The sequence below is a fragment of the Podarcis filfolensis genome (assembly GCF_964270895.1).
Source record: "Podarcis filfolensis genome assembly, chromosome: 8".
NCBI classification, from domain to species: Eukaryota; Metazoa; Chordata; class Lepidosauria; order Squamata; family Lacertidae; genus Podarcis; species Podarcis filfolensis.
Genome location: NC_139611.1, coordinates 30684658 through 30712560, shown reverse-complemented (window position 1 = coordinate 30712560; position 27903 = coordinate 30684658). Strand labels below are relative to the sequence as shown.

The 27903-nt window shown below is 41.9% G+C and overlaps 1 protein-coding gene across 5 annotated transcripts in view; it reads left to right on the top strand.

Moving 5' to 3' along the window:
- ZNF536 (zinc finger protein 536) overlaps positions 1 to 27903 on the top strand; it is a 446360-nt gene that overhangs the window by 184928 nt on the left and 233529 nt on the right. For all 5 annotated transcript variants that reach the window (XM_083625984.1, XM_083625982.1, XM_083625983.1 and 2 more), the window contains one exon: positions 23032 to 25203. In XM_083625984.1, the coding sequence (XP_083482110.1) occupies positions 23034 to 25203 (2170 nt within the window). In that variant the 5' untranslated portion in view covers positions 23032 to 23033. The remainder of the gene's footprint in view (positions 1 to 23031; positions 25204 to 27903) is intronic.

Sequence of the window (27903 nt, the reverse complement as noted above, 5' to 3'; positions counted from 1 at the left end):
AAATATAAATAAACACATGACAACACCACTTCCACCCATTGTTAAATTTCAATCTAAATAAAGATGTGTAGGCTTCATTCAAAGGTTACAGCAGCCACGTGATATGACACCAGAATGGCCCTCCCCAATGAAGTGGACTTCTCCAGTGGTGGGCCTGTGTGACAACCTTAGCTACTGCCACGAATGTCATTCTCCAGGTAGGGCTGAGCCATATGGCAATCTGCTAACAAATATCACCATCCTCACATGGAGCTGCTAATATGCAGAAACCTTCAGATATCTGCCGTAATATCTGAATTAGCCATAACGTTGCCTCTAGCAGAGAGAAAGTTGTAATCCAATGTAGTGCTAAATCCTAAATTTTATGAAATAAGAAATAAATAGTGCCAGGAAAGTCTCTTAGAAGTCTGCTTCTGCTGGTGAAATGTTTTGCTCCAGCAGAACGGTATCACGCAAGACAATGCATAAGCAGGTTGCCAGTAACTGTTACACAAGAGTTGAGGGATCTGTTGCACAACAAGTTTCCATTGGTGCAGCCATGCCATTGATCTCTGTGTTGCACATCATTAAGACTCACCCTTCTACTAGTACAAGAGCCACTGTAGTAGCAGACAGAGAATGTTGGATACAGCCCAAAGGATCTACACAAGGAGACCAGCCACCAAGAACATCTCTCTGCAGACTGGCAATTTGTTCTGGATGAATAGGAGGCAGCAACATCTAGCAACCAAGGTTGCCTGATGCTGGAAATTGTAATAACAAGAGGTTGCAAAGTCGGAGGTGACTGAGCAGGGCCTGAGCTGTTTATTCATACACATAAAATAATATCATCATATCATTGAAATCTGTACATGACAACAGCACAAAGAAGTTCTTTTAGGCAACCAGATTAATTTCAGGGAGACAAATTAAACCCCATTTAGCCATGGGTCTAAGAAACAGCCAACATATTTAAAGTATTCCAGTTATTTGGATGTCCAATTTCCTATACGTTTAGGTGCATAAAAAGCAGCACATCTGGACCTTATTTTCTTGTTTGTGTAGGTTTGCAATCTAAACTATATTCATATTGTTGTTATACTGAAAAATGTAGGAGCATTATGAGGATAAATTCATTAGTACTTGGAGTTCAATAGACAGAAGTGCAAATCATTGTTATTATCTCTCTCTTTATGCATTTTTAAATAGAACATGATAATCATCTTTATGAACTCTACATTATTTATAAAGGTCATTGATGTTTGAGACATTTTTGAGCCAACACCCACGTTGGTAAATAGTCTTTTAGTGTCAAATATAAGAAACCCAAACTCTCCTCTATCACAGCCCTTTTTGAAAGTCTGGGATTTATAGCTTTTTCTGGAACGTAATACACTAGCAATTAAACCAAGAGTTGTAGAATTATAAGGTTGTCTTTCAGTCCCATCTGTGGATTGACTGAGGAATAGGAAGGCAAGGAAGTCGCTTAGAATTCCCATAACATATTTATACTTCTTGAAATAATAATAATAATAATAATAATAATAATAAACCTTTAGAATATAAAAAGTTGAGGAAAATATGTGCTTGTCAGACCATTAAGGAGCTGGGTTCATGTCATCCTTTCAGAACTTTCAGTCGCAGGATTCTTTGTAAGCCTGTTGCAATTCATTTTTGGGACGTTGCATGTTCCTGCCAACACAACAGTACCAGATATGTAGAGATCTTCTCCCCAACATATGCATGCTTGCCAGGTATAGGTTCAATTCCAAATCCCTCCAGAAGTCAGATATATGCTGGTGTGCTGTCATTGTGCCAATGGGACCTTCTCTTGGCAGTTTGCCTCACCAGCATAATGAGGGATGAGATAGAGTTGGGAGTCTGTGTGTGTGTGTGGGGGGGGATTTGGACTACTGGGTTATGGCAAGCCTTTGATGGAAAGAGATGTCCTCTGTTCCTGGGAGCATGCTTGTGATTATGGGAGGGGGTCTGAGTATTCTGGAAAAGGTAACATTAGTATAATTCACCATTGTTCCCACATGTTCCGTGTATGGGTTTTGTGACAGCATTGTCATGATTGGTGGTTAGTGCCAATTTTTTTCTTTCTTTTAATTGTAGCAACCTTGAATGACAGACAGTCCTCAACCAGTTCCCTGTCAGTTCCCTGACACATACCCTTCTTTTCTCCAGCCAGTCAACTGACAGATTCAATGTTCCCTTTAAATCCACTCCACTTCCCCGTGGGCAGGAGTTGCTGTGGACCACATGGCCATCCACTCCCCTCTGGGGGCAGGCGACTTAGTCCCCTGTAGACTGGTGGATCCCGGCCACGTCAGAGCCCAGCCAGCCAATCCGCTGGCTGGGGTGTGTGGCCGGGACCATTCAATCAGAGGCGTGAGCCAGAGGGCTTCCTCTTTGACTCGCTTCCTCAGTCACCCTCCCTCCCTCCCTAATTTGCAGGTTTTAGGCACTGGCCTTGCTATGGACCACGGTTGGTCGCCGTTAAGGGGCCTGGTAGGAATTTTTCCACTTGGCAAATTGGCACTGGCCATTTGATTTTTGCCTACCTTGTAGCAATTGTCACAACTTTGTTAGCGTTGTGGTTAGACATTGTTTGACCTTGTGATGGGGGAGGGGAGGTGTGGCCATCACCTGCCCCTCCAAGCTTGAGGGTATTCCGTTAAAGGAATCTAGGAGTGTTTATCTTGTCTGAAGCCCGGGTCGGGGGCTAGGGCCATGACACCACCCCTACAGGAACACCAGGGGGAGCTCGAGTTGGTATGCATCAACAGGGCTCCCCCTTCCGGTGGTTTACCCTTACCGGACTTCCTGCACATAGGGCAGGAGTCAGATCTAGTCGGGTCCATTCAATGCCTAAGTCAATACCACTCACATTCTGTAATCAATAAAGTTGTGGTCAAATTTGCCCAATAACATTAACCTAATATCCGTGTCCTTGTGTGTTATTTCTCAACGAGGGGGTGGCTTCGGGGTCTCGACATGCAAATCATATTGAAGCTTCCTTCCATTTGTTCCTCCTGCCCATGAAATTCCTCTTCTCATCTACTGAGAGCAAACACAGCAATGCCTGGTCATCTAAACTACTCTAGTTGTCACTTGCTGACATTTTCTCTCTCTTCTTCAGTTAATCCAAAGTGATTCTGCTATACTCAATTTTCTCTTCCATCACTATGATTGTATCACCTTTCTCCTTCAGTATTTCAGATCTTGTGGCAATTTTGATCTGCAACTGCAAGTCCATGGTTCTATGGTCATGGGTTCCTCCTCCCATCTTCCTATGGTGTGCCAACTTTGTTGTGGAGATCTTGGCTTGCATTAAGCCATATTTCCCTGTTAGATCCAAACCTCTCAACTTAATCTTAATGCCGGTGAACAAACCAGGATAGCAAAGGGAGGAGAGAAGGGAAAGTGGGAGGGGCAAGAGAGTAGTGCTTGTTTACAGCATCATAAAACATGGTTTCTGAAGCCATGGATGAACTTTAGCCTTTGTCTCTTGCATTTTATGTGAGACAAGGTCATCCAGGACCAGCTCAAGATATTTTGCTGCCTGAGGTGAAGGACAAGGTGGTACTCTATCCCAAGGCACACACAGAACTCAATTGGACAGGTAGCTGAATCTTACTCCAATCCTGGTGAAAGGACAGTGTCTTCCACTGCAGTTGAGGGAAGCAGGCTGGCGTAGCGGGTACAGAGCAGGCCACATGAAACAGATCTGGCCACCCTGCCTCATTGTAGGGCCGGCCCCGAGGTCATCTATGAAACCATTCTGTCTTTAGCATTTTGATATGTGCTGGCTCATTCACACCTGCAGCTCATCAGGAGGTAGTGCCATCATCTTCAGGTGTCGAGCATGCATGTAGAAAGTAGCGTTTACTGTTCCTCTTTTGTATTCAGGGCATTCTTTACTAATCTGGCATATTTATTTAAATGCTAATTGATGCTTGTTAATTTTTTTTTCCTGAGAGCCAAGGTCATAAGTGAGTTCCATCCACATTAGCATGATTGCAAGATCTCTTACCTTTTCCGGGGGAATGGTAATACGAAAAAATAAATAAATCTTCATTTTTAATATAATTTCTATTAGCAAATATATAAGGGGGGAAAGGGAGAAAATGCTAGGGCACTAATAAAAGAAAACTAGGTCACATCTTTGCTGTACAATTAAAGCATTATTATACAACTTTTAATAGTAATGGCTTCCTGCAAAGAATCCAGGGAACTATAGTTAGTCCAGGGTGCTGAGAACTGTTAGGGGACCTCCTTTCCCCTCATAGATCTACATTTCACAGAGTGGTTGAACAGTCAATTCCTCTTCCTAAGGAACTCTGGGAATTGTAGGTCTGTGAGGGGAACAGGGATCTCTTAACAACTCCCTGCACCCTTAATCATCTACAGTTCCCAGGATTCTTGGGGGTGTGGAGCCATAGCCGTTAATAGTGCTTTAAATGTCTGGTGCAAATGTGGTCTTACTGTGTTTTGGAATTTGACAGATAAATATTAAGCACATTTTCATTTGATTGATGAGAGAGAAGCTGATGTAGCTTGTAAGTTAAGTTGGGTTAGGCATCCACTCAGCAGCACCATTCAGTTTACAGACCAGGTAAGCTTAGCTTAACTGGTTTATTTAAGCCAGTTTGTTTAGTCCCTATGAAGTCAGCTTACATCCTGGCACATTTCTGCCTAATGACTGGGGTGAAGATCAAACTGTTTTGTCAGACGCAGGAGTGTTCACAGTTGAACTTCAAATTAGCTGTTTTCTTTCACACGTGCTCAATGTGGCAGCTTCCAGTTTTTGCCCCCATTTCAGAAGCTCCCTTTGCCTCATTTGGCTGCCTTCCGAGATAAAAGTAGGATTTCTCTCTCTCTCTCTCTCTCTCTCTCTCTCTCTCTCTCTCTCTCTCTCTAAAAACAGACTCTGTACCATAGGACCAAAACTGCAAGTGAGCAAACATTGCCACAACAACACTTTAAAATAGTAAATCAAATTTGTTTTCCTGTTTGCATTCAAAAGGCTAGAAAGGTAACTTGGAAAGATGAATGAAAGAGCCACTTTCTGTCATTTTCACTCACGTACCAGGTATAAGGTTTTCCGCAAAGCCTCCAAGGGGGAGGGGAAGAAAAAAAAAAAAGCATTGAAAATTCTCTTGTGCTATTTTTGTCTTTCATTTTTTTATGACAACTTATTTGTACTTAAAGGAATCTTTCCAAAGAGCTAAGAAGCATCATTAAATAAAGACTGTGAAATGTGCAATATGGCTTATTTATTTAAATGTTAATTGGTCCAACGAACACTTCTAATTAGCTCTATATTTGCTTAGCAAAAAGTTTTACAAATTCCAATTGTAAAAAAAGCAGCTATTTTGAGCTGGTAAGCATGTTGCAGCATCAGCTATGATTTTTCTATAGTTCTCAGCCCTTGAAGGCACAATTTAATTTTTCATGTATGCATACTAGCAACGGTAAACACTTGCGAGTGTAAAGAACCTTCTTTAATTAGCTGCACAACAATTAAAGGATTCACAAACTAAATTGAACCCTGTCTCTGTGCTTACTAGCTGAATTCTACCACCTGTCACAACAGCACTTTGTTCAATCTGTTATGCAAAATCATTATAGCAATATAGCTGAGGAAAAAGAAGAAGAAGAGAAAACAGCAATTATTTCTTACTTTTCCCCTGAATGGGTTATTTTGGGTTAGATTCATGTCAGGTTCATTGAAGCTAACCTTTTGAAATCTCTAACAGCATAATACTTATATGGCAGGCTTAAAATTACTAGAAGACTATTTCGTTTTACCCTTTCAAGAGCAAGGAAGATACATTCTTAATGTAAGGTACTTTCCTCTGATCATTTGGGAAAGGAGAAAAAAAATAATTCAAATGCTCTAATTCTTATGGCAGCCTGTTATTTTTCTTCATCAGACAAAACCTAAACATGTAATAGGACAACACCCTCCTTTATTATTAAAGCTTGTTAAGTAATGTAGGAACTAGGAATTTAAAAATGCTATGGCAAAACGGCGTCTGTGGGGATTACTTTATTTTGTTTTCTTCATTGCTAGCAACCTGTCTTCTGTCCTTTGCTATCTGTTTTGGAAACTGAAGATGTTAAACACTCTCAGAATTGGGGAGGGGTCTACACTGAGAACGTGTTCCCCTGTTAACAGGTTTTGGGAAGAATATTAGTAGTTTATATGATGGTTCCTTATAAGGTCTTCTGTCAAAGCCTGAAAAACATTGCCTCTTAGCTGTGAGGGCTTTATTGAGCATTGTGTACAGAGTTTAGGCATGCATATTATTTGCATCTCCCCAGACATACTGAAAGTGCAATATATGTGTGTGTTATTAATGTAAGATGTTTGTGTGTAGACATAGATTTGTCTTAGAATGAACCCAGGACTATGAGCAGGTACAACCCTAAGCTATTTCCACCATCCTGTGTGGCATTTTCTGGACACTTGTCCACAGAAGCAGATATATGCAGATATAAACTATTGTAGCTCATCACACAAATACTTTCTCCTATATTAGCCAGGTGCCCTCCAAAAGTTTTGAACAATGACTCCTATCAGCTGACTGGGGCTGATGGAAGTTGTTGTCCAAACCAAAACACAGTGTCTCGCCATCTACGACACCATCACAGAAACAATAGGTTGCCTTATACGTTATGATCCCAAGGTAATATTTTTAGGATTCTTAAAAACCACAATTCCTGAAAATGACTTGAAGGTGGTGGTCAACTTATTAGCAGCTGCAAAAATAAATACTGCAAAGAAATGGAAAAAGAGAAATGTGGTGTTTTTATTAGATTGCATTGAGAAGATGTAATTTATCACAACATTGATAAAATTAACTTTTTAAAAGAGAATTCAAGACTTGTGTGATTTGTTTGACGTGTGGTTTCAGCCCTGCATCTCTGACAGTTTAAGTTGTGTGCACACACACCTGGGATTGTCACAGTGCACTCAGTAGGGTTTACTTCAGAGTAGATGTGTATATGATTGCACTGTGAATTAGGTGAATATCCCAGTTAAAAAGATTTGAAAGGATTTTTATGACAGTGGAAGACTGCACACTTTACAGCGATTATGCTCATTATTATTATATTATTGCAAGTATTGTGTTCAGATGCAGAGCTGTACATTTGCAATGATTATGTTCGTTATTTTTTATAGTGGATAGCTGGAATATGGAATTTATACAAAAGACGAAAAGGTGTATTTCCCTTAAATAGTGAGCTGAAAATTGATCTACTTGCTTTACAACATGCTAAAGCTATTGCAATTGTATGAATAGGTACTGTGACTGAAGTCAAAGAGTTTGCTCTTTGGTGAAGGGCCTACAATACAGGCATTTTCATAATCCAGGGTTATAAATGAATAGCTCTGATTATTCCAAGTGACCATAATTTTTAAGTCTTCCAATATTTTTAGATACTTGTCCCTCTGCATCATTCTGTGAAAATGGGCAAGCGGGTACAAGGGGGCCTTTTGAAAGCCTGACATATTCTCCATAAAATGAAATATAAAAGCCAAAGGTCTGAAGTTGTGAAAGAATGTATGTTTTATGTTCCTCCTAACTGAAAGCTGGAAGGGAGGTTGCCAGCTTGATAGTACTGACTTGTAAAATTCTTGGATAATTTGGCATTGCAGAATGAGAAATTCAGTCTTGCCAAATGTGTCTTGAATGTACTTTTTCAGTTCCCATCAAAGTATCTGGCTTGTGTAGCATCAGTTGGTGACATATAGGAGGATAAATTTAAATGCAGTTAAAGAGATATTTTAATGCACTACCATATGTGGCATGACGCTTGACAATGTTGAGAGGTATTGAAACCATTTGTCAGCATGAATGCCACAGAATGAAGTAAGCTGAGGATTCCTATCTTACTGAGCTGTTTTTCATAGTTGCATTTCCATTCATGTGAGCAATGCAGCTAGGGATTGTTGATCTTTTCAATGAAACTTACCTGGAACATTTGTAGAGGTTACTGCAAGACTGCACTCAATAGACTTTTACCACTTGTGTTCCATTGCTTGTGGGCAGTTGGAAAAAGTCCAGAGTAATGTCTGGATCAGGCCTTAGATTGCCTCTTTGAAGTGAGACAGAGCATCACACACATTGTCATTAAATCCTACTTCAATGATAAAGGACTTCAATGATTATTCTAAATAAAGAGTGGTATAAAACAGGGCTGTGTTTTTGCCCCAACCCTCTTTGGCATATTCTGCTCCATGTTTTCCTCATATGCCTTCATCTCAACTGAAGATGGTATATACATACATACAAGGAGCAACAGGGGTCTGTTCAACCTGGCATGCCTCTGTGCCAAGACTAAAGTGTGGTGGATCCTTATCCATGAGATGCTGTTTACAGATGACTCAGCCTTGACAGCACACTCTGATGAAGCTCTACAGAGACTTGTCAACTATTTTGCCCAAGCCTGCAGGGGTTCAGCCTTACTATAAGCCCGACGAAGACCAACGTCTTGGGTCAGGATGTCACCAGCACTCCACAGATCAGCATTGGTGATCACACACTTGAGGTGGTAGACAATTTTGTCTATCTGGGTTCCATCATAACTAGCAATCTCTCCATTGATGCCGAGCTGGACAAGCCTATTGGCAATGCAGCTATGGCAATGGCTCACCTCTCCAAAAGGGTGTGGGCGAATGTGATGCTAATGTCCAATACCAAGATGAAGATCTACCAGGTTTGCGTGTTGAGCATGCTGCTTTATGGAAGTGAGTTGTGGGCAACTTACAACCATCAAGAGCAACACCCCCAATGCCTCTGACATGCACTGCGTCAGGAGGATTTTGGGTATCAAGTGGCAGGACAGAATTCCAAACAAAGATGTGTTCTCTCAAGCCCATATTCCTAGCATGTTCACATTTCCGTCTCAGTGATGTCTACACTGGCTTGGTCATGTCCGCAGAATGAAAGAGGGCAGGAGCTCTATGAGAAGCTGGCTTCTGATGCTTGGTTGGTAGGCAGACCAACTCTGTGTTACATGTGACATGAAGGCTGCCATGTGGGAATCCCTTGCAGACGACCCCAGTGCCTGGAGATAGGTAGTCAAGTCATGTATCCATAGCAGTAACCAGAGGAGAAATGAACACTGGGAGGAGTGCAGATAGAAGGAACCATATGGTGCATCTTCCAAAGAAGAGAAGACTGAGAGGTGATATGATAGCCATTGTCAAATATCTGAAGGGCTGTCACATGGAAGAGGGTAGGACCCCTAATCCAATTGATTCAAATTACAAGAAAGGAGATTCCACCTTAACATTAGGAAGAACTTTCTGACAGTAAGAGCTGTTTGACATTGGAATGGACTCCTTTGGAAGGTGCTGAACTCTCCTTCACTGGAGGTTTTTAAGCAGAGGTTGGATAGGCATCTGGCAGGGATTCTTTAACATGGTTATGCCTGTATTGCAGGGGGTTGGAATAGATGACCTTTGGTGTACTTTCCAACTCTAAAATGCCATGATTCTATGACTGAAGCTTAAGAAATTGGCAATTCATAGAGGTGATGATGATAATAATATTTAATGCTACTACTAATATTACATTTATGTAATACTTGCCAGCCAAGCATTCATTCAAAAATGCACATAGAGAGTGGCTTGCCACTTTGGAGCATGGGTCTAGTCCTCCGGGAAAGTTTCAATCTCCGCGAGGAGATCCAGATTTTCACTTTTTGAAATACGGCAACCTTAACCAACTGAGTAAAGAATCCCAGAGTTAAAAACTAAGTTATAGATTGATCTTGCAGGATCAATGCCACAACTTTGCTGTGCTTGGTGAAAGTAAACTGCATTGTGGGAAGACTATACCACTTATCTCCATATGAAGGCTTGGCAAGATAAAGTGGTGGTTTAAAAGCTACTAGCTGAGAGCTTCACTCTCCTTTCTCCAGATCACACTCCGTTAATAAACACAACCATGGTGGTAGTTGATTTAAGCAGAGGTTTGCCTGGGCCCAGACAGTGTGTTGTGGTGAGGGAGATCAGTATCTTCTGTCAGTTTTCCATTGTGAAAATTAAAAAATCTTTTGCAAATCTTTACTGACAGCAATATTCTCCCTTTGCTGAGCTCTGCAAAGGGGTGATTGTTGGGTTTTGTCTTTTGAAGATTAAAGAAAAAAGGGAAAGATCGACATTGCTGCTCAAGCCTACATTCCCCTTTCTCCTCCTCCCTTGATCCACCTACATCCCATCAGCTCGGCTCTTAGCACCTCCCTCTTCTACTCCTTCTGCCTCTGAAAACTTCTGTTTTCTCAGTGGGACCAGCTTTGAACCTCAGAAGTGTTAACTGACTCATTTCTGAAAATAATCTCTATGCAGAGAAAACGCATCAGGAAAACAGGTGCAAATCATGAATGGTTTTGTGGGAAGGAAAGTTGTTTGCCCTTTCATCTGATGCTGGAAAAGAGGGACCTCCCAAGGGTCCATACTTTTCCATTGAAGAGAGATAAATTCTACCCTCTGCACATGTCTCTGAGGGTCAAGGCAGATGTTCAGTGCTCTGCACTTGTCAGATCAACTCCTAGGTACATGGGAAACTGCCTGATACTGAGTCAGACCATTGGTCAATCCAACCGACTGGCAGCAGCTGTGGGTCTCTCCCAGGCAAGAGTCTCTCCCAGCCCTATCTGGAGATGCTGGAGATTGAATCTGGGACCTTATACTTGCAAGGCAGATGCTCCACCACTGAGCTATGGCCCTTTCTTGCAGGTAGGGGCCAAAACAACCGCAATGGGGTGGGTGTGTCCATGATCAGATCTCCTGACCTTAAATGATTAAGGCAGAAGGCCTTACCCCACTATCAAACCCCCCTATTAGTTTTGCTAGAGAAAAAATGATGGGCTTGATGCAAGAATGTGTCCCCCATCCCACTTCCATGGGACTAATGGCAACTTCAGGGAGGGATCAGTTTCCATTGGGGAAACACTGTGTTTTGTGGAAGCACCCCAGTGCAGTGACACCCCACAACCACCTTGGAGAAGGGCTGTAACCCACTGGTAGAGCACCTGCCTTGCATGCAGAAGGTCTGAGGTTCAATCTCTGGAATCTCTGGATAATGCTGGGAGTGTCCCCCACCAGAAATCCCAAAGAGATTTCTGCCTGCCAGTTTAGACAGCACTGAGCTACATGGGCCAATGGTTTGACTAGAATCCCTTCCAACTATACAATTCTATGATTCTGTGACACTTAAGTATAAGGCAGCTTCCTGGCAGCTTCCTGAAAACGAATAGGAGGGGTGGAAAGAGGAGGTTTTGATCAGAGAACTTTGACATCACACTTAGTTTGATCCTTTGTTGTGAAGAGGTTTTCTGGCAGGTCGGATGGCTCTGTTTCTGGAATCCAGGGATGTGATTTGATTGTAGTGCAAGGAGCTCCAGCTATTGTTTGTGCCATGCTGGATATTGTGGACCATCCCTAGGCACACAGCTGAAAACTCTGTTATGGCCACTTTAACATTTTTATTAACCCAAGAGAGGCAGATTGTTAACGTTAGTGAGAGGGAAGTATTTTTGTTATAATTATAGTCGATTTTTCTTCTTTAATACGTAGACATATATGTATGAAGGCATCATTTTCTGTTCCTCCCTGCATTCGTTACACACAGTTCTGTTTCCGTGTCACTGCAGTTTGTCTTCTGCCAAAATTCATTGTTTGTGTGCCGTCCACTGTGGTGAGCTACCACAGGTTGCAGTAATGTTATTTTGCCCTTTTCATTTGAGTGCAAAGGAAGCACAGTGCAAATAGGGAAGGGCGTAATCAATTACAAAATGTTTGCAGACTGAATGTAGTAACAACAGTGAATACTGATTATATTTATTTCTGTTCTGGGCATGTGACATGGCAGCTTACAGTTTCACTCCCCAACATGGAATTCCTCCAGCGGTCCACAGGCTCTCAGCATGGAGGCCTCAGTTCTATTGTACACCCTGATCTGTCCATATTGTGTAGGAGCAATCGGTCACATCTGTAAAGGAACACTATTTCTTTAAGTTCATGCCATGTATTTATTTATACATTTCACTGGGGTATGTCAAGTTATATCTCATCACAGTGCTTGATGTAATCTGAGGCAAATCAGATGCATGCATAAATGAATTAAGGGTTGCTTCCTTTACTGAGACAGCTTTGAAAGTCTTTGGGTTTTAGGCAAATAGTTGATATATCCATGACACCTGTGTCCACTGCATAAATAGGGGGGAAAAGCTATTTCCCCTGACTATTTCTCTCCCATAATGAATGCTTGTAGGGACTAAAGCAAGACAAATAGAAGCTTTCCCATGAATTATCAAATTAAGATCATTTTTAATCAAACCCTGAATCCTTTTCTCCTTCTAATTCCTCTATGTGGCCCCACAATCACCATAACTAGATATAAGAAGAACAACCATTTATATAGAATTCTGATTATCCAAATGTCTGAAATGCTCATGTAATTATTAGGTTGAATAATGTTATGCACTGGTGCTCCATAGTGGGCACGACTGAACATTTACTGTTTCAAATATAAATGGTTTATGCTTTTATTTATTAAAAAATAAGCAGTGCAAGAACACTCAGGGCACATATCAATAAAAATCATTTCATTCCTCAATCTATCTATGAAGTCTTCCCTGTTCTGTAGTCCTTTCAGAGGAGGGTGCAAGAGCTGTGAATAAGCGGTTCCTGGAAGAAGGAGGATTGCACCTGTTGTTGTTTGTCTGGACATTGCAAATTGATCCAGAGGTCTGAATAGAATCTTTGGGTTGTATTCAACTAAGACCTACAGAAAGTAGACAATGTACCTTATTTAATTATTTTTATTTTATTTTATTTATAGCATTTGTACCAGGCTGTTCAGCCAAAAAGGCTCCCAGAGCAGCTTATATAACAATCAAAACAAGAGGCAGTCTCTACCTGCAGGCATACAACCTAAACAAACAAACAAAAAACACAGCACACAAGAGGAAAAGGAACAGGAAAGAGAAGATCAAAACCAAACTCGGGCACCAATTTCTGAACAGTTGTCCCCATAATGATTGGCTGGTACAGTTCAAGGGCAGGTGGTGCCTAATGGAACTGGGCCTCCAGCAGAGGTGAGGAAGGGAGCCCTGCTTTCTATGTCCCTGCTGAGGCAGACTGATGGAATGGCTGCCCCCAGATGACACCTGACGGGTGAAGGAGCAATCTTCAATATACAAAGCTTTCCAAGAAGCCAAAGTTTTTGTTCCTTTTTAGTTTTGTAGAATATTTAAATACAGTTACAATGAACAAAAATTTTATTAAGTAATCCCCCCCCCAAAAAAAACCCCCACCAACGTAGCCATTCAACCTGCACTTTCATCATTGGTTTCATCTGTGCATGTTATTGGTCCTTAAACTTTCATTTGATAAGAGTAATCTAGCCTATGTGTACAACACATATTTAAAGCATACGGCTCCCCCCCCCCCAAATAATAGTAATGGGAACTGTATTTTATCCTCCACAAAGCTACAATTCCCAACACCCTTCACAAACTACAGTTCCCAGGATTGTTTAGGATAAGTTGTGCACTTCAAATGTATGGCAGTACACAGCCTCTGTTTATGAGAGAGCTTTTTTCCCCCTTGAAACACACCTATTTATTCCACTGACACCTACCACTGAGAGAGATAATCCACAACAGGCAACGTCGCTGTCAAACTTGGCCAACAAGCAGCTCATGACTCAACCAACAGATGTTTCAGCGGCTTAGGTCAAAGGGAACTTATGGACTTTGTGTGTCCCCCTCCCCCCATCTCTTTTGCTTCTAAAACGAATGCCAGGGATGTCAGCACCAGGTACAGGCATTTGACCTAACCAGTAGTCGGAGCAACTGAACTGAGACCTGGAGGAGATGAAAAGGCCAAAGCATTAGTCAGTTGAGCCAACAAGCTGGCCACAGTCCAGCATTTCAGACAACTCACACTCCATTTGTATGTCTGGAGTTTTAGCAATAGTGTTGTGTACTTATTTGATGATTTCTTTCTGAGTTTACGCTCCTGACAGGTACCCCTGTGAACAAAATCTCGCCGGGCTACCTTGTATGAATATTTCACTCTCAATTCTGCTTTTGATCTTTGTTGCATATGTGCATTTCACATTATACTTAGTTTTGCACAGAATCACATTTTAAGCCCCTATGAAATGGAAATGAAATGATCAACATAAGTGTGGCAGTGGGGGGGCTTGCAGATTTAAATTGTTTTTAAATATAGACAGATTGATTTGCAGGGGCTTAACCCTTTCTGCTTTCATCTTTTTTTTGTGCATGCATGAGTTGCAAAGAGCTTGATCCTACAGTCCTGGCTGAGACAAATTCACACTGGATGATTGCATATTATTATCATTTTTGTCTGTGCCATATGATGTTTTAAAAGAAGAGGAGACTATAGAATAGTCTTCTTCAGATTATGCAGGGGGTTAAATATGTTGCTCTTCCTGTCTCAACTCCTGTCACCATCTGTCTCAGGGGTAGGCAACATGGTGCCCTCCAGATGCTACAAGACTGCTACTCCACAGCCAGCAGGGCCAGCAGTCCAGGATGTTGGGAGATGTAACCCAGTAACATCTGGAGAGCACCACACTGACTATTCTTGTTCTTCTGATCGCATCCAAACTCCCTTGCACTTCATGAGACCTTTGAGCAAACTTCTGCCTTTGCACAAACCGATCTTAGGAAATATTCTAGAGTTCTACAACAGAGGCCACTTCTCAATTCTTATCTCTTGCCTATGGTTTGAGAGTGCCTTTCTGCTTAGTTCTCTTCTGAGCACTTCATTCCAAAGTCTTAGCTTCCAACACCCTCTTCCTCAGATTACGCCCCTCAATGCATAAGGACATCAGAAGAGCTTGCTGGGTCAGGCCAATGGCCCATCTAATCCCCTATGAATATGCCCAGTCCTGTTTTCAAATAATCTAGGTTGGTGGCCATCACTGCCTCCTTTAGGGGCGAGTTCCATAGTTTATGTTTAACACAGTTTACCTATTCTATTACTACTATGAATAAGCTCTGCAAGAAAGGAAAGAAGCTCACATACTTTCTCCCTCGTCTAGGAGGCAGACACTTGAGCAAACCTCTGCCCTTTGCATCCCCTTTGCCAATGCTGCAGGTGAGATGAAAGTTCTCCCATTGTCTACCCTGTCTCCCCAAGAGCTATTTGGGGAATCTGGAAACTTCCTGCCTTTCCACGTCCCCCAAAGTCTCCTATCCCAAGCCATTTTCTAGACCAACTGAAGGTTAACATAATTAAGGTAGAAATGAAAGGAAGGAATTTTAAAACTTTCTGCAATAATAATAACAACTGGAATTATAATGACTAGGAGTTTAATTATTACATTTGCCAGTGGCAGTCCCAAGATGACATGGGGTCATTATTTGCTTGCCTCAAGCATTGTGTTCTCTGATATGCCTGCACTGGGCATAACCCATCAAGCACTGTTGCTGCAGATGTTGGTGTCAGAAGTTCTTTCCCATGCACAGTACGTACTTGTCCCAGAGGTAGATAATTCAATTGGATCAAATATTTGCCATTAAAGCAATTTTCACTGCTTGGTAAAAAACCAAAAAAACCATGTAGTATTCTATATTATTCTGTTTTACATGCAAGTAAAATCTAATAGTTTGAACAAAATTATGCTGTAGCTCCCATAGTGCACAGAAAAGGGTGGCATTGCTCACCTGCCTTCTGAACAAAGAGCGTTGCTGCTGGTTTCCAAGGGAGAGGGGCAAGGAGCAGGGAGCAAGACACACTGAGGATGGGGCAGCAGAGCCAGTCCAATGCTTCTGACACCAGGACCATACAGTGTCCTGCTCTCATGCCCTGCCCCACCCTTTTCCAGGAAGCATCAGTGACACTCTACCCTCAGAAGGCATGGGAGCAACACTAATCTGCTCCGCCCCCAGCACCTGGCTCCAGCTTTTGCTTTTTCAATTCATTGACTGTTCTACAAAGTTTGTCATTTGGCTTCTAGTGGTCATATTATGATTACATTGTGATTAGTATGCTTTAAGCAAGAATGGCTGTCTGTAAATAGTTTGTTTTTAATTCCAACAGGTAAGGTATCTAAAAAAGAAAGAAAAACACATAGGTATTTCTGAAAGTTAGAAGTATTTTGAACATCCATGTCAATTATCCATTGCTTATTTTCAGCTAAGCATACAGTGAAAAAGGGAAAAGTAAATGAGATGTTGTCGAGTTATATGCAAACTGGCAATAAATTGACTGCATGGCTTGTCAGCTCGTTGCATCTGTTTTAATTTTGGTTAAAACTATTTTTAACAATAAATAATTTTGGCTTGTTATGAATTGACACCCTAGACTAACCACACTTGAATATAACATCATAGGCAATGCCGGAAAATATGATTAAGTCTTACACAAGAACTCCTATAGAAATTAATGAATAATTTTGCTTAAACAAAAAAATCAAAATCAAGGGAAAACAATTTAATCGTCATTTTTGTCAAATGTTTTCATTTAATGATGCTGTTGATCAGATGGAGCTAGCTCTTGGAAGTTTTACATTACTCCCAACAAGTTGTACCCATTATTCAACCTTTCATATTACCAAAACTGGATTTAATATATTTACAATATAATACATCACTGCCCATGCAGTATTTAATTCTTAATTTTAGTGATACTTGTGAATAAAAATTAACCAGCAATGCTTGACCAAATTATTGCACATAGGGGTAGACTGGATTGAAAGAAAAACAAAAGAATAGATCAAAATCCAGTGCAATGTCAGTTATGCTTCGGCTGATTGAGTCTAATAATCCTGTTAAGATGAATAGACCCTCCTTCCTGCTTCTGCCAAGATTTAACTATTTCAGCCATGTCTTTTAGCATTGCCTACATATCTGTCAACGAAGAATAGGTCAACCATACCGCCCTACTGTTTATTTATTAATCATCTGGCAAATAAACCATTCCGTATCCTGACCAGTGCAGTAATATTTGTGATGTAATTTGTTTGGATGCCCAAATGTCACCAGCGTTGATTGTAAGAGATAAAAAAAAAAAATGCACTTGCTCAGCACACCCAGCTCTGGGCTAAAATGTAAGCATGAAATCTCTGGTTTATTTTTGTAATAATGTTTACAGCTGCTTAATGACCCTGAAAAGGTTCAGGAGTCTGGCGCTCTGTATTTCTTAACAGGAGTATATTATCACATCATAACAACCTTAGTTAAGCCGCATCTCGGCTACAACAATAAGACTCCTATTTAACAAAATTTCGCCATCCATTCTACAAGGCTTTCTCCATAATACTCAATTCAAGTGTTACTCAGGACTAAAGTGGTCTTGAACATCTATGGGTGATAAATAATCTCTGCTCCCAAGAACATTCCTACTGGCTGAATGTAAAATGTAAAGGGTAAAGGTGTGATTCTGCAGTTACTCAGAGTATTCAGAAATTCAAGTGGCCTTGATCTTCTATGAGAAGGAAAACACTGAGTAAAAGCAGTTGCAAATTTCCATGCATATAAGGGCAAGGGTGTCATTTACAGATGATGACAGGGCACTGCCCTGTTTTTCAGACCGCATGAGGTTTTCCGATCAGCTACAGTTTGTTGATTGTGTATTATATATGTTACAACTGTCTCTGTTTACTAAGGAAAGCTAGTAGTTTCTGGTATTTTCTGGTATCTTTCTAATTTCTGGTAATTGATCCTGATGAATTCCTATTCCACACCCCCTGCCATGTTCTGCCTTTTGGAGATGCTGAGCATTCATAGAATCATAGAATCATAGAGTTGGAAGAGACCACAAGGGCCATTGAGTCCAACCCCCTGCCAAGCAGGAAACACCATCAGAGCACTCCTGACATATGGTTGTCAAGCCTCTGCTTAAAGACCTCCAAAGAAGGAGACTCCACCACACTCCTTGGCAGCAAATTCCACTGTTGAACAGCTCTTACTGTCAGGAAGTTCTTCCTAATGTTTAGGTGGAATCTTCTTTCTTGTAGTTTGGATCCATTGCTCCGTGTCCGCTTCTCTGGAGCAGCAGAAAACAACCTTTCTCCCTCCCCTATGTGACATCCTTTTATATATTTGAACATGGCTATCATATCACCCCTTAACCTCCTCTTCTCCAGGCTAAACATGCCCAGCTCCCTTAGCCGTTCCTCATAAGGCATCGTTTCCAGGCCTTTGACCATTTTGGTTGCCCTCCTCTGGACACGTTCCAGTTTGTCAGTGTCCTTCTTGAACTGTGGTGCCCAGAACTGGACACAGTACTCCAGGTGAGGTCTGACCAGAGCAGAATACAATGGCACTATTACTTCCCTTGATCTAGATGCTATACTCCTATTGATGCAGCCCAGAATTGCATTGGCTTTTTTAGCTGCCGCGTCACACTGTTGGCTCATGTCAAGTTTGTGGTCAACCAAGACTCCTAGATCCTTTTCACATGTACTGCTCTCAAGCCAGGTGTCACCCATCTTGTATTTGTGCCTCTCATTTTTTTTGCCCAAGTGCAATACTTTACATTTCTCCCTGTTAAAATTCATCTTGTTTGTTTTGGCCCAGTTCTCTAATCTGTCAAGGTCGTTTTGAAGTGTGATCCTGTCCTCTGGGGTGTTAGCCACCCCTCCCAGTTTGGTGTCATCTGCAAATTTGATCAGGATGCCCTTGAGTCCATCATCCAAGTCGTTGATAAAGATGTTGAATAAGACCGGGCCCAAGACAGAACCCTGTGGCACCCCACTAGTCACTCTTCTCCAGGACGAAGAGGAACCATTGATGAGCACCCTTTGGGTTCGGTCAGTCAGCCAGTTACAAATCCACTGAGTGGTAGCATAGTCAAGACCGCATTTTACCAGCTTCTTTACAAGAATATCATGGGGCACCTTGTCAAATGCCTTGCTGAAATCAAGGTAGGCTACATCCACTGCATTCCCTTCATCTACCAGGCTTGTAATTCTGTCAAAAAACGAGATCAGGTTAGTCTGACATGACTTAATTTTCAGAAATCCATGCTGTCTATTAGTGATCACAGCATTCCTTTCTAGGTGCTCACAGACTGTTTGCTTAATGATCTGCCCCAGAATCTTCCCTGGTATTGATGTCAGACTGACTGGGCGGTAATTATTTGGGTCCTCTCTTTTCCCCTTTTTGAAAATAGGGACAACATTTGCCCTCAAATGTTCTTAGTTTCTTAGTTTGTTCTTAGTTTGCCCTCAAATGTTCTTGCCCTCAATTCTTAGGGTGATTGGTAAAGTTGGACATATACTTAGGAATATAATATCAGAATGATAAGTAAAACTCTCTTGTCCCTAATGCATATGCATACAGATGAACGCTGAGACATCATGGAGTACACAGCCTGCAATTTCATACCATGTAGTTGCCGGGATATATTTTGAACTGTTGATAACCTATTGCAGGGCAATTAGATTTTTCTAGCATGACTGTAATGAAAAGAACAAATACTCTCTTGGCTTCTAAATTGGCGGAAAATAGGCTATTGCGTAATAAATGAAACCAGCTTAAAACAGGTGGATAAGAACCTTCAGCAATGAAAAATAGTTGAATATGGGTGTCAGAGCATCGTTTACATGAGAACTTCAGGGTTTCAAGCTGATCTCTGTTTTCACCTGTGAAAACAATTAAATGGACCTGGGTGCTTATTAGGGATGGGAAAATAAATTTTGGGATTCTCCCTCTTGCTCCTTTTCCCAATCTTAAGTTCAATTCTTCAAATTTCCACATCAGTTTGTGATATTCTTATTATTCTTATTATTATTTATTAAATACTCATGAAAATTCACCAGCATTTCAGGGTGCATTTCTTCTAATCATAATATTGAATTTGATAAACAATTTTTAAAAAAGAAATATGCAATATTTACTGTTATTTTTACTAGTACATGCATTTGTAAGCATACTTTACCTACGTATATGCATCCTTGTACACATTACTTGGCTGGAGAACTGCATTTGAAAATTTGGAGAAGTGTGAATCTTGAAGGATGACTGCATTTTAGTTCTCTTTTTGTGGGGGGGGGGAGTGTAAACAAGGTAGGTTCACCATTAAATGTGAACTGAATCCTATTTCTCCCCCATCCCTCCTAAATTTGCATGCCCTTCACTTTAAAAATAATGGGCAACTGACCAGTGTAACATTGCTATTGTTATTAGGAGGTGTAGGTGGTTTCAAGTAAATGGCTTGGTGCAAAAATGGTTGTATTTCAAACGAGGCCGGGACATGCACAATATAGCACAGCAAGCATTATGATTCATTCATTCTTCTGGAATATTAAGGCTGGGATCCAAAGAGGGTTGGTGTTTTTTTTAAAGAAAGTCCAAGTGTGTAGGCACAGCCAGTGGGATTTTTGCCCTTGTTTTATTTGAATCATAGACCCCAGTCCATGTTGTATTACAAAGTGCTTTTGAAGCTCCACTACCCCAAGTCCCCAAAATAGATTTCTGGGCACCATCCAGAGCTGCTGTTTAAGAAACAGAAGTTAAAAGCTGCCTTGTGTCCTCCAGATTTGTTGTCCTGATCCCGGCATAGGTTTTCACCATTAGAGATTTCTTCTACGTGACAGTGATTAGATGTAAGTATTAATATTTCCCTGTCCACCACCAGAAGAGGTAAATGACATTAAAAAAGCAGGAAAACAAAGCATTAGTCCAGTGTTCCTGTACCTCAAATCAGCCTTGTAAAAAGTTTCACAGTCCAGTTAGCAAATATCCAAATATTCTTTCTTACAAGAACGTTTTTTTTTTAAGTGTTGTTCTAGTCTCAGACCAAAAGCCCTTTTATGCAACAACCTTCCCATTGCAAGGGAATAAATCATCTTTGGCTGCTTACACATTTCCACTTGCTCTGGCTCCATCGTGCTCCTACAGGTGATTTTTGAAGCCAAGGGCCTGTGATGTTAAGCTGCACCCATAGGTATTCTGTAATGTCTTGAGAAATGCTCTTGTCCAATGTGCTTTTCCTCAAACCAGCTTCCATCGGGTTAAAAAACAGAAAGCTGAGGTGTGTTACATAGTTCTGGCAGCCTTTGCACCTGCCAAGTCAACAGCTTCAGTGAATTCGAGGTTGGTATGATGAAAGAAATCAGGCGTTGGAGGAAGACACCCCTGCTTTCTGTCTGATCTGTACAGCAATATAAGCATGCAATTTGAAATGCTGTGTGGGAAACATTGCTTAAGAGGTTTGTGGGGGGCGGAGATATTTGACAGGTGTTGGAAACCTGTGGCCCCTCTAGATGCTATTGAACTCCAGCTCCCATCATTCTTGCTTTTTGGCCATGCTGGCTCAGGCTACTAGGAACTTCTGGGTTCCCGGCCCAAGATTTGGTATTTCAATGAGAAAAAGCGCAAAGGGATCCCAAGGCGTGCCAAATAAGGTTTAAAGGCTATTGAACGACAAAAAGTTGCACGAGCCACTGCAGAGAAAGAGGTTCCTTCCCTTAAGAGACTACTGGTTGTTTTGACAAAGTTTTATAACCCCTGCTCTGGACCAAGGAGGACAGCCAAAATGTTTTAAATTTGGAAATATGTGAAGGATTAAGTGGCCTATTCTCACGATGAAGGAATTTTGTCATTTTCATAGTGCAGAAAGACTGAAAGAATTTAGAGCGCAGATCTTAATGTGTGTTTTCATTGGATTGTAGAAGTTCCATTTCTAAGTGCTTCTCAGAAGTAACAGTTTGTACAGTTTTAAAATTGAGTTTTTATTGATGCACCCCCCATCCCCCATTCCTTGAATGGAGGAGAGAAAATGGCAAGGAGAGAATATTATTATTAGGGACAATTATGCTGACCAGCACGGAGCGCTCCTGTTTAACAAACAGCTTTGAGTTCTAATTTTCTGCAGCACACAGTTTGTAGGTACCATTTGTACTCATTACTGTATATTGAGAAAGTTATTAAAAATACTTAAACTTGTTGAAGCTTCCTGTGACACCTTCCCTGGCTTTTAATTGGGTTTTATCGAGTTCTAGAAGAGAGCTCTTTTAAAGCTAATCAGAGTCCCTTAGATCGCCTCTTTCCCCCAATTGCGAAATGAAGACGGTTAGCTAAAATCAAGCAACTTTTTTCTAACCATGAATATCTGAATGATCTGCATGACAAATTAAGGAGGTAATTTATGCCTCTTTAGATGGGTACCATTTTCAGATGATGGAGGAACAATTGCTTTGTAACATAAGGGTTAAATCTTAATCTCAGAGGTTTGCAAAGCTGCTAGTCGCAGTCTCCTTAAAATTTAATATACCTCGTTAATGCTTACTTGCAAACACTGAAGGATTTTTATGATTATAATCATGTGTTACAGCACCTAGTACTGTTTCTAAGCCGCATACTAATCAGCTTAATGAGATATTACTGCACTTTTTGTTGACTAAAGCAAAATCCTTTTTATTGTTCGAAAGCTTGTCCTTTACTTTATTCCCCCCCCCAAACATTATCTTGTTTTATTGTGTACCAGTAAATATCATGCCATCTCCCCCCCTCCCCACCCTTGGTCAAATCATAAAAACATCTTTCTCATTGTAGAATGTGGAATTTATTGAATATGCTTAATGGGACTGAAAGTTTTATAAATGGATTTCTATTTTTGTTTTTTTAAAGGGGAAGCAAGCAAGATGCATAGCATTTCTCTCTTATATAGACTGGAAAATGTAAACAGGTGCCATTTCACAGGGAAGGGGCTGAACGAAGTTGAAAGCTGAGCCTGACTTATTTAAGAGTTAGATATTCAAACTGATGATGTGTTCATTTTAATATCCTAATTAATACATGCAGTCAAAAAGTATGCAGGATGATAAGGCACTGTATAATTAAGCTGAAACATAATCACAATAGTACACTATACACTTGCATATATATATATATATATATATATATATATATATATATATATATATGGTATGTATGTATGTATAGAGGCATTGATTGAAGTTCTTTGATATGTTTGGGTGCACTTTGAATGCAATCAGTTTTTCATAGGTCTAAATCTAAAAAAATCCTTCTTCGTCTTTTCAGGGATGGAGGAAGCTAGTTTGTGCCTTGGCGTTTCTTCAGCTGTGTCCGAAGCTGATGCCCACCTCAACAGCTCCATCCTCAATGGCCAGTATTCAATGAGCCAGAAGCTCCACCAGATCACATCCCAGCTGAGCCATGCATTCCCAGAGCTTCAGAATAGGCAGAACCCCGATGAAAAGACAGCAACGCTCCTAGAAGACAAGAGCCACGTGTCCTTAGCAAACCAGCCCATCAGCAGTCAGATGGCCCTGTTAGCCAACCAGCTTAGCAGAGAGGTTGATACTAGTCTGAACGGGCGGGTCGACTTGCAGCAGTTCTTGAACGGACAAAACTTAGGCATCATGTCCCAGATGAGTGATATAGAGGACGATGCCAGGAAGAACAGAAAATACCCGTGTCCCCTATGTGGGAAGCGTTTCCGTTTCAACAGCATCCTGTCACTCCACATGCGCACCCACACGGGGGAGAAGCCATTCAAGTGCCCCTATTGCGACCACAGAGCGGCTCAGAAGGGAAACTTGAAGATCCACCTGCGCACTCACAAGCTCGGAAACCTCGGCAAAGGCCGCGGGAGGGTTCGAGAAGAAAACAGGCTCTTGCACGAGCTGGAAGAGAGGGCGATACTGCGGGACAAGCAGATGAAGAGCAGCCACCTGCAACCAAGGCCTGACGTCAAAGCACATCCACATTCTCAGCCTATGCCTCTGGCTAATTGCAACCTGTCTGTGCCCACTAATCACAGCACCCCCGACATTTCCAACCCTGTTCCCTCTCCAAAGCCAGCCAGTGTACAGGAAGAAGTGGTGGCAACCGCCGCTGGTTTTAGGTGCACTTTTTGCAAAGGAAAGTTTAAGAAGCGGGAGGAGCTTGACAGGCACATCAGAATCCTTCACAAGCCTTACAAGTGCACTTTGTGCGACTTTGCCGCGTCGCAGGAAGAGGAGCTGATCAGCCACGTGGAGAAAGCGCACATAACTGCTGAATCGGCTCAGGGGCAGGGCTCGAATGGGAGTGGAGAGCAGGCTGCGAATGAGTTCCGGTGCGAGGTGTGTGGCCAAGTCTTCAGCCAAGCCTGGTTCCTTAAGGGCCACATGAGGAAGCACAAGGATTCATTTGAGCACTGCTGCCAAATCTGCGGGAGGCGCTTTAAAGAGCCCTGGTTCCTGAAGAACCACATGAAGGTCCACCTGAACAAGCTGTCTGTGAAAAACAAATCTCCCAATGACTCAGAAGTCCCTGTGTCCATCAGCAGCATGTCACAGGAAGCTCACGCCAACTTGTACTCAAGGTACTTATCCTGTTTGCAAAGCGGCTTCCTTCCTCCTGACAAAGCGGGTCTAAGTGAGCAGAATCAGACTTACAACAAGGGGGACTTGCCCATGAAAGAGAGGGAAATGCTGGGCAAGCTTCTGTCCCCTATTGCTGGCATTGGCCATAGCCTCACTGATGGGGACAAGCATTCTTTGTTGGGCTGTCTTAACCTCGTGCCTCCTCTCAAATCCAGCTGTATAGAAAGGCTCCAGGCTGCAGCCAAGGCAGCCGAGATGGATCCTGTAAACAGCTATCAGGCTTGGCAGCTGATGGCAAGAGGCATGGCCATGGAGCATGGCTTTCTGTCTAAAGAGCATCAGATCCAGCGAAGCCACGAAGACACTTTGACAAACGCCGGCGTTATGTTTGATAAGGAGAAGCGGGAGTATGTGTTAGTAGGAGCAGATGGCTCCAAGCAGAAAATGCCTGCTGATTTGGTTCACAGCACTAAAATGGGCAATCAGAGAGACTTGTCAAACAAACTAGACCCTTTGGAAGGCAGTAGAGATTTTCTGTCTCACGGCATGAACCAAGGGCTCGATTTCAACATGCAGAGCCACAGCAACGTGAAAGAGAAGCCAACCGAGTGCCCCGACTGCGGCAGGGTTTTCAGAACATACCACCAAGTCGTCGTTCATTCCAGAGTCCACAAGAGAGACAGGAAGGTGGAAGAAGAGATCCTTCAGGGGAGCATCGAAGAGCGTCGTGGGTCAGGCAGTGACCAGGAGTCTCAGTCCGTCAGCCGGTCGACAACGCCTGGGTCCTCCAACATTACTGAGGAAAGTGGAATGGGTGGTGGCCTCTCTCAGACAGGAAGTGCCCAGGAAGACAGCCCACATCCTTCTTCACCTTCTTCTTCAGGTATGCCAAATTTAATCTTTCTCCCCCCGCCCTGCCCACAATCTAGACTAATTTATATGATTCTTCCAAGCTTTCCCTTGCCTGCACATTCTAATAAGATAGCAATGCCTCCCATCAGATTGCTAAAAAGATATCATGTTCAAAGCCTGCAACTTATTGAAAGCATTATCCTTGTATTATTCTACTTCCGAACCTTCCATGTATGCTGTACTTAGCTGTTCCACATGTGGTAGTGGTGAAAAATGGTGGTTGCTTTCATAAAACAGAGGAGAGCCATGGGAGAGATCCTTTCCTTTTTTTATTCCATTTTTCACTATTACTGCTAAGTTCTCATCCTTACAGGCTCCCACTTTCAAGTGAAAGGGTAACATAAACTCTTAGCAACATTTGTCTGAGAAGGGATCAAATGGGTTTGTAAGCTGCCTGCTCTGGAAAATGTTGTTATCTCATTGAGGATGAGGCTACTAGTCATGATGGCTGTGTCCTGCCTCAAGATTTGGAGGCGGTTATATCAGTTGCTGCGGATGAGTAGGGAAAGTGCTGTTGCCCATTATCCTGCCAGTGGGCATCCTATTGGTGCATCTGGTTGGCTACTGTGTAAACAAGATGCAGGCCTTAATAGGCTCCCTTTGACCTGATCCTGCAAGGCACCTTCTTCTGCCTTGATCATACACACACTGTTAAGTTCAGTAGGATTGCTCTAGCTATATACAGTGTGTGCAGCTTCCAAGCCGCAATTTTTGTTTTTTTGCTTGTATATTAATATGCTAATTTGGATATATGCAATACTATCTATTTAATGTAGAGACATTCAGCCTGTAGATAGCTACATGCTGACTCCCATTCACTTCTCCATTAAGCCTTTCCTGAAACCCTGCCCTTGCTGCCTTTTGACAAGGCCATATTCAGTGGCGGGACACGGTTCATTTATGTGACTAATTGTGGTGTACGTTTAAGGCCAGAGGCCAGGAATACACATGGTTTGGGGACATACGTAGAGTTGAATGAAAAGCTATATGTGCCCCTATTGCTGCCCTGTGGCTGTCCACAGGCTGCACACTCCTGAGCTGAAAACACACACACACACGAGTAAGGATGAAATGATTTCTTTAAAAAAATATTCTGTTGTGTTTAATGTCAACCTGCTGTGTACCAAACAGGAAAGCAAAATAATATTTCATTGAAGCTATCTTCAATATTGAGCTTCCTTGGCACTCTTTTTTTTTTTTTCCCTCCAAAGCAAAAAAGAAAGGTAAGATTTCTGGCTTCATCTCTCATTTCTCGACTCTTGAACTAATGGATAGTAAATTGAAAGTTATATCTTCAGCCCCTTTATAACAAAAGCACCTCACTAATATTGTAATCATTCTGCAGGCCTAACAACAGAGGAAATCATGCCATAACAAATACTCTGTTACTAATGGCAACATTGATTTCTGCAATCAGCCATTAAGTCTAGAAAATGAAAGACAGTTTGAGAGACCTTAAGGCATTACATTGCCCACTGTTAAAGATCTGGTAGCAGGCTGTTGAAGGCAATTCTCTTCAGCCTCACCCCCTCCCTTAGTTTCGATAAATATTTTAGTATTGAAGGCAATCCACTGTTACAGTTATTAAGTAGATGCCAGTTTATTTCTGTTGTTCTTGTCATGCTCCAGTATCCTCCGTTTCTAAGGCCAGATTAATATGAAAGAAAGTGCTGGTTTGGGGTAGGCTTATAACAAACCAGTAAAGAAACACTTTAAGACACATAAATCTGTCCTCTGCATTCCACAGATTCCTATAGTGCTTAATGCTGTTGTTTAAATACCCATGAAACACACTGACTACTCTTAGAACTGTAGCCTCATTTACAATTTATTAGTGGTGAAACACATTTGAAAATCCTGTGTGCGTAGGAAACGAGGAAAGCAGGAGAGAGCTGGTTTCAGTTGTTTGGATTGTTTTAGGAGGATTGAAAATTCAATAGGACAACATAAAGATTTTCTTCTCTACATAAGCTGAACTTGTCAACATTCTAAACATAAAAAAAATAGTTTGTGCTTTTTGCTGCTGCCACTTCACTGCGAACAGTTTCCTCAAAGGTTGGCCAGCGTGTTTGCAGCATTTGCTTTAGAATAATCACCTGAAAAACAAGTCGCCTTAGCCATTTTCGAATCTGCTGCTACCTTTCTTGTGAAAGTCATAGATAGGAAGCTTTTGACAACCTGTGCAAGAATGCGAGAAATCCTCTTCATGAGGTCCATTTTGTTTTTTGTCTTCTGGACTTTTGAAATCTGCCTGTTTGCACATCAGCCCTGGCATGTAGATCTCAAAACTGCCATTAAAACTATGAATGATGAAACCAAGCCCTTTCAGATTTTGCCTGTTCTGCCAAACAAAAGTACTAATGGAGTATTTGGTCCTAGAAGCAGGACCAAATGACTCAGGTCCCAAATATCTGAAAGACCTCCTTCTCCCATACAGGACCCTCTTGGGTGCTGAAATCAGCAGAGGGGGCACTCTTGGTAGTTATTCCACCTTCAGAGGCTTGGGGGCAGTGGCGAAGCTGCATGCTCCTCTACTGGGGATGGAGAGCAGGCAGGGGCATGACTGGCGCCCCCCGGGGGCATGGTATGCCACCCATGAGGGTGTGGCGCACCTCCCGCAGGGGCGTGACATGCATTCTGGGGGCGTGGCATGTGTTCTGGGGGCGTGGTG